This window comes from Schistocerca serialis, chromosome 1 (assembly GCF_023864345.2).
Source record: "Schistocerca serialis cubense isolate TAMUIC-IGC-003099 chromosome 1, iqSchSeri2.2, whole genome shotgun sequence".
In the NCBI taxonomy this organism is placed as follows: domain Eukaryota; kingdom Metazoa; phylum Arthropoda; class Insecta; order Orthoptera; family Acrididae; genus Schistocerca; species Schistocerca serialis.
In genome coordinates this window covers 669,797,233-669,805,337 of record NC_064638.1, presented here as the reverse complement: position 1 = coordinate 669,805,337, position 8,105 = coordinate 669,797,233, and the positions used below count along the sequence as shown (strand labels likewise).

The 8,105-nt window shown below is 43.9% G+C and overlaps 1 protein-coding gene across 1 annotated transcript in view; it reads right to left on the bottom strand.

Annotated features, from left to right (window-relative positions):
• Positions 1-4,111: 4,111 nt before the first annotated feature.
• Positions 4,112-8,105, bottom strand: part of LOC126422701 (phosphatase and actin regulator 4-like) — a 424,446-nt gene continuing 420,452 nt past the window's right edge. The window contains exons 3-4 of the mRNA XM_050087245.1: positions 4,209-4,337; positions 4,112-4,116 (exon numbers count right to left, since the gene is read on the bottom strand). Of these exons, the coding sequence (XP_049943202.1) occupies positions 4,112-4,116; positions 4,209-4,337 (134 nt within the window). The remainder of the gene's footprint in view (positions 4,117-4,208; positions 4,338-8,105) is intronic.

The window sequence follows — 8,105 nt, the reverse complement described above, 5'->3', positions numbered from 1 at the left end:
ATTATTTTATTTTTCCCAGACAACAATATTGTCCCATTCATAGCAGCTATACACCGTCGAATTCGTTCCCAGTCTCTGTAGTAGCGCTGAAAGGCTTCAACTGGTACGTCCTTTAACATGTCGGTCACATTCCTTTGAATGTTTTCCAGAGTCACAAAATAACGTCCTTTTAAGACATTTTTCAATTTCGGGAAAAGAAAAAAAGTCGCAAGGACTCATATGAGGTGAATAGGGGGGGGGGGGGGGGGGGGGGCTGTGGAAAAACAGGAATGCCTCTTGAGGTCAAAAATTCCGTGATGGAAGTGGCCGTGTAACACGGGACGTTGTCATGATGTAGCGTCCGCTTGTGTGGAATGTCCGATCTCCCTCGATTCTCCCTTTCCCTGAGCCGCTCAACGACATCTCTGTAAAACACTTGGTTGATAATTTGTCCTGGAGGAACCCATTTCTTATACACGATACTCCTACCGTCAAAAACGCAAATCAACATTGTTCAGCGAGGTTCATCTTCAATGTGTTGCAGCCTTCCAAAAATGATATGTGCCAGCGAAAAACTCATCCTCTTGATAAGAATGTTCCCTTTAGGCCTGTTTCAACTTTTGAAAGATACACATTCGCAGATTCACCGAGTTTAACACAGAATTTGACGGCATAATGTTTCTCTGAATTCACTGTTCCGTTTTCGTTGCACACAACAAAAACACAACTTCACTGATGGCGCTCTCAAAAGTCACCTGATGGCTGCACAGGGGCTAAAACTCGAACTGAGCATCTGGATGGGATAAACACACCGGTATACACAGCCGCAGTGTTGTCAGTCTCGCTACTTTTCTCACACAACTCCGTACATACATAAATTAAGGTACCCCGCGATAGTTGCTGTCTGTATGTTCTGGTTTCTCTCGGGAGTTACTGTAGGGATTTTGGTACGACTTCCACTAACAGGTACACTGATTCATGAGGAATGTCTGAGGGCACAGGAGATTAGCGCTTGGCCGTACAACTGCCGCACCAGCCCGGCGTGAGTTGCCGCTGTCAAGAGGCCAGGGCAAGCGACCACCGACTTCCTGAAAGAACTGCGATGCTGGACATGCCGGAATATTAAGCTGATAGGAACAGATTCATTGGTATTCTTGAGAGGTCTGGAGGGAAATGCGAGACAACGTATCACAGAAAATGCGGCTCTCACCAGAGTGGCATTGCAGCAGCCTGAGTCAACACCTTCGTAGTTCAGATAGTGTTGAGCGAGCGCAGCGCCAGGCCGGCGCGAGCTACGGCCAGCCGGAGATCGGCGCGGGTATGCGTCTGTGTAAACGTGCAGGCCTCCCGGTAGCGGTAGCCCGCGCTGGCCTGCCGGCCTTATATATTGCAGCCCTAAAAAAACTGGTATATGATGCGAATTCAAGTACAGAGATAAGCAAAGAGGCAGAATACGGCGTTGCGGTCGCCAACGCCTGTATAAGACAAGTGTCTGGCGCAGTTGTTAGATCGGTTACGGCTGCTGTAGCAGGCAGGTTATCAAGATTTAAGTGAGTTTGAACGTGGTCTTATAGTCGGCGCATGGGCGATGGGACACAGCAACTCCGAGGAAGCGATGAAGTGGGATTTTCCCATAAGACCATTTCACGAGTGTACCGCGAATATCAGGAATCCGGTAAAACAACAAATCTCCGAGGTCGCCGAGGCCTGGTAAAGACCCAGCAAGAACGAGACCAACGGCGACTGAAGAAAATCGTTCAACGTCACAGAAGCGCAACCCCTCTGCAAATTGCTGCAGACTTCAATGCTGGCAGTGTCAGAGGCGAACCATTCAACGAAACATCATCGATGCGGGCTTTCAGAGCCGAAGGCTAACTCGTGTACCCTTGATGAGGGTTCAAATGGCACTGAGCACTGTGGGACTTAACTTCTGAGGTCATCAGTCCCCTAGAACTCAGAACTACTTAAACCTAACTAACCTAAGGACATCACACACATCCATGCTCGAGGCAAGATTGGAACCTGCGACCGTAGCGGTCGCGCGGTTCCAGACTGTAGCGCCTAGAACCACTCGGCCTGTACCCTTGATGACTGCACGACACAAAACTTTACGCCTCTGAAAACACCGACAACACCGTCACTGGACTGTTGATGACTGGAAACATGTTGCCTGGTCGGACGAGTCTCGTTTCAAATTGTACCGAGCAGATGGTCGTGTACGGCTATGGAGACAACCTCATGAATCCATGGATCTGCATGTCAGCAGGGGACTGTTCAAGCTGGTGGAGATTCTGTAATGGTGTGGGGCGTGTGCATTTGGGGTGATATGGGACCCCTGATATGTCTAGATACGACTCTGACAGATGACACGTACGTAAGCATCCTGTCTGATCACCTGCACCCATTGATGTCCATTGTGCATTCCAACGGACTTGGGCAATTCCAGCAGGACACTGCAATACCCCACACGTCCAGAATTGCCATAGGGTGGCCCAGGGACACACTTCTGAGTTTAAACACTTCTGCTGGCCACCAGACTCTCCAGACATGAACGTTATTGAGCATATCTGGGGTGCCTTGCAACGTGCTATTCAGTGTAGTATCTCCAGGGCCCGTACGGCCCCCTGCCACTGGAGGCGAAATGCAACAAAATCCATGCCTACTGAGAACTTGCCTGACGTGCACTTCTTACATCGATTATCTTATATTAACAGTGATGATATTCAATTAACTATTGTTGTTCTCTGAATTTTAATCATAACTCTACACATTGGTTCGTGAACAAAACTGTAGCTGTACCGAGCAAGTCGTAAGCATATCGACTCCTGGTATTACCGTGCGAAGCGGGTGGGTCGTTAACACACAACAAAATTTACTTCATACAAGGGTGGCTTGGTAAGTCTGGTAAATTTCCATGATAAAATGGAACATTTCAGTTGTGCCTTCACGGTTGGTAAGCTTGATTATTTCAGGACCGCGTAAGGAATTTCAACAGTATACAGCACAGAGTTCTTTGTTAACAGCCGTCTGAATTGGCCTGTGTGTCGACTGCGATTGAAAAGGGAAAAAAAAAGAGTTTTGTGTTGTTATTTAACATTTTCTTTTGAATGGTTGGATGAAGTTCACGCGAACTGTGCACTACCAATGAGAACCATCTATTTTTCGATTAATGAATTTAAATGTGCTCAGACAAGCACCAAATAAGAAGTGCTCTTCGACCGTCCAATGGAGGTCACCACAAAGGAAACCCCTGACAGAATCCATGGTAATAAATAAAAATTCGTGAGATTGCTCAGACTGCAGTCATATAAAATGAGCGAGTGCATAATATCCTGCGCGAAGAATTGGCTATGAGGGAGCTGTGTGTAGGGTGAGTGCCGCTATTGCTGACAGTCGACCAAATCGGGCATAACATTTCAACACAATGTCTGGCAATGTTTAATCGTAATCTGCAATACTTTCTGCCCCGATTTGTGACTGTCGATGAAACGTGAATACATCATAACACATCAGAGCCAAAACGACAATCAAAACAGTGGACAAAGGTTGGTGAAAGTGCACCGAAGAAGGCAAACACCGTTTTGTCAACTGGTAAGGTGGTGGCCGCTGTGTCTTGGGATTTCCAAGGAATAATCCTCACACTATTTGGAAAAAGGCAGAATCATAAGTAGATCCTATTATGCTTTACTGCTGGGTCGTCTGAAACTTTGGTTGGCTGAAAAAACATCAAGCTTGGCGCGCAGTCTTCTTTGACCAGGATAATGCGCCACACCACCCATCAGCGATAACAATGGCGAAAGTGCATGAATCGGGCTTTGAATTGGTTCCTTATCCAGCCTACTCACCAGACTTAGTTTCACGTGACTTATTCCTGGCCCCTAACCGGAAACTGTGACTTGCTGCGTAGAAATTTTCATCATATGAGGAAGTGATAGTTGCAGTCAGCGAGTATTTTGCAAAGTTTGATTGAACTTATTTTTCCGACGGGATAAAGAAGCTGGAGGACCGCTGGACCAAGTGTATATACCTCAAGGGGACGACTTTAAGAAGTAAGTTGAGTTGTTTACTAAACAAACATTTTTTCTTGCTTTTTGTACCAAACTTATCAAACCGCCCCTGTACTTCTGCCGCCCTATTCTAATTGGACGTAAACCTTTGTGGCGACTGACAGTAACAGAGAGTGAGTTTTTTGCTGGTAATAACCGCTGCTTTAACAATCGTCAGCTTACCCGTGAGGCTGGAGATGGGCGTGGCAGCGGGGGCGGAGGCGGGCGGCGAGGGCGTGTCGGCGGCCAGAAGGATGCCCTTCTGCACCAGCTCGTCCCGGTTGGCGCGCACGCTGATCTTCCGCTCCAGCGCTGCAACATCAAAAAACACCGCACGTCAGATGTCTTACATCTGATAGAGGGTACACAAAGCATCTGACACTTGCAGAGTGTCTGTGTGTGTGAATTCCTAATGGACCAAACTGCTGAGGTCATCGGTCCCTAAGCTTACAAACTACTCAAACTAACTTATGCTAAGAACAACACATACGCCCATGCCCGAGGGAGGAGTCGAACTTCCGGCGGGAAGGGCCGCGCAATCCGTGACATGGTGCCTCAAACCGCGCAGCCACTCTGCGCGGCGCAGAGTGTCTGATAAATAATGAATCTACTATTCAATTACTGGTATTGTCATATTCGTTATTATTATTTGAGACAGAATGATTACAAACAGGGCAATCATATTTAGAGCTAACATAAGCATATCATCAGAATGATTACGAAACAATGATTTCACAAGAATTCAAAAATCTTAGTAGTAACGCACGCGCTATCAAATCGGAACTGAAGAGTTTCCTCGTGGGTCACTCCTATTCTGGCGAGGAGTTCCCTGAAAAATTAAGCTGATTCCTACGATATATTGTTTATTGCGTTTACTTGAACTTATGGCTCGTCTTTTTTGGGTTCATAAACATTTTATTTTATCTGACATTCTTTTATGTTCTAATTTCATGTACTAACACGTTCCATGACGGAAATTTGCTCCTACGGAACTAGAAGTGTAAAAAAAAAAAAAAAAAAAATTCCGCAGAACATAGTTTTTGAGAAGTACCGTCACCATCAATGTATAGGCTCTAATACGGGAGATGGGGTCAGTTCTAGGCCTCTCTACAAATAAAGGTTTGGCTTTTTATGAGAGCTATTAAAGGCCACATGACCACATTCATCATCACATGATGGAGAAGTTATTGTTCTTTCATTATCATACCATAGTTGTAGGCCCTTAGTTATATCCCCGTTACTGTCTACACTCTACACAAATCGAGGTATACTTTATGGTCACTTAACTGAAACTGTCTTAACAGCCCTACCTACTACTACTTTCATTTCCATTGCATTTTGATCAATACGACTACTGTAAATATCGGATGACCTAGCAGATGCAAGACGCTTCTAAGTGTACGTTCAGTTACGTGTCTTGTGTGTGATCGGTTATTCTTAATACAACAGATTGGAAGGAGCAGTATTGTTTTGTCGAATTCAGAGATTTAAAATTGATGAATTCCGATTATTAGATCTGAAAACACAACAATACTACCTTTAAACACAGAAATTCTATATAAGAGTGTAGGCTTCCGCGGCCGGTGTCACAGTGATTAAAATTTCATTGTTGTAAGTTTTTAGCAATCACGCGGTATAATACCCACAAGAATTTTAATCACAGAAATTCTAATTCTATCTAGAGCACCAAGTATATTACATTTTTGAGCAGAGCTTGGACTCGCAATTAAAACTGATGCAACATTTGGACGATCAAATCAAGGAATATGTACAATAAATCGTCCTGAATTATTATTTGGCCAATGTTTAGAAATTCGTGGAGCAAAGACAGTAACAAATTTTACCAACTGTAACTGAAAGGACTTTAATAAATATAAACGTTAAATGATTATCTAAGATAACTTAACAAGCTGCTGAAAACATAGCGCTAGAACGTAAGTCTAAACAAAACAATAACGACACAAACTTTTGGGGAGATGTAGGGAAACAGGGTGGAACGAGTGTTGGTGGATGGATGGATTATGGGGCTATAGCCATCGGGTTCCTCAATACTGGATACGATAGAATTATGGGCAACACCATTTTGAACCACAACAGGGGTTAAAAACAGGGCAGACATAATGGGTGTTAAGAATGAATGATCAGAAGAGCCAAGGGGTAAAAGATAATAGGATAAACTAAACTTCAGCCGAGAGGGATTGGAAGGCCATTGCGAATTGTCGTGCGGCGGAAGGTACACCCCTGCACCCGACCAGGCACCTCCACCCGCTGTACCATGTCAGCGTAGTCAGCAAGTCGCTTACCTAATAGCAGGAGCCCTAAAACATTCCAATTTAGACTCATGGTACTAGTAAAATTGACTGGGTATGTCAAGCGTCAAACCAGCGCTCCATCCAGGGCCCATGAATCCACATTCCCTTGTCGCCTCTCTATCGGTCACAACAATCTAACACAAGGATACATTCTGCAACATGCTGCCCCACCCAGTTGTAGCTATTATGATCCCTTGGCTGTCGTCCTCATACTAATGGAGTCTCATCTTCGCTCCTAGACGGCAGTGCGGTGGCTGAAGGAGGAGGAGTACATATGAACTCTGTAAAATGGATTATCACGTAAATCAGGGCTGTCCAACGCGGTGCCCCCGCGTGTCATGGTGCCCGTGATATGTTCTGATACCTCCTGGCACCCTACACAAGCACATTTCTATTCCGACGACTTCTAATATTAAATCTAGTTTCAGAACAAAATTGTCTTTTGTGCTCTCGAAGCTGTGCTCACTATTTCCCTGAACAAACAGTGGACTTCAGTTATTGGGAATTGGAGGCGGAGTCACTTTAATCCCAACAAAGCTTTACCACAACCAATAAGTTAGCTCTTTATTTTAACACTGTTGAGTGCACCCACAACTTCTTCCTGTGCAATGTCTTTGGCACTACACAGTATAACTTGAGAGTTTGTAAGTGTACTTTCAGCTACGTGTTTTGTGTATGATATTGTTCTTAATACAACATGACCAAAAGTCAAAGACAGTTTACAAGTGAGAGGAGCAGTATTGTTTCATGCGGCAGTGGTGTGCGTTTTTTCACGAGAAACAATGTAGGATATCATTTTTTGACAAATCGCACAAACATTAATAGAGACTTTCGTGTTAATACTGAATTACGAAAACAAAGTTAGAGACTTAAAATCTAAACTGACATTACAGTTTGCATGCAAAGCCAGTTCAGCAAAAATAGTAACGTGACAATGGCCCACCAAGAAGCACTGCTGCGGAATCTTTGTTGGATAGTCACAAAGATAAATCTGCATTATGTCTCATGTAAATGCACTTCAACTGGTTCGCTAAACTGTTGCTAGACGTGTTGAACAGATTTTTAAAAACTTAGAATCTCAGTTGTACCGGAATCTGCAGTCGTGTGAATATCTTTCGCTTCAGTTTGACGAAGGAAATGGCATTTATACGATATTTTAGAGTTGTTTTTCTGGTCTTCATGATTTTACAGTCAAGGAGCAATTTGCAAAAGTGTTGCCACTCCATGAATGTATCTCGGGGAAGATATATTTAAAGCATTTCTGAAATTTGCGAAAGATAGCAACTTTCCATCCTCTACACTTGTTGCTATAACAGATGGGGCGCCTCCAATGACTGGAAAGGACAGTGGGTTTCTTGCTCTTTGTGTTAAAGATGGTTCATTTCCGAAATTTCTTTCTTGTCACTGTACAAATCCACCAGGAAGCTTTATGCTTGAAGTTTGACCGTTTCATGAAACTTTTAACTCGTGTAGTAAATTACATCTAATCGTCATCTACACGTCACTGATTGCTCAGATATCTTTTTGAGCAGAGTGGCACAATTTTATAATTTTTCACCCCGTCGTAATGTGGCTTAGTAAGGCGAAAACACTGGAATGATTCTGCAGTCTTCTGCATGAAAAAAGAAATCTCTTTGAGGTAGGATATGAGAGATCTTCGGAAATTGTAATTTTGAAGGTTCAGAAATGGATATTCTGAATCTTCAAGAACATTTATCTTTCAATTCATATTTTGCAGCTTCAAGCTAGTTTTGGACTTAGTTGAGCG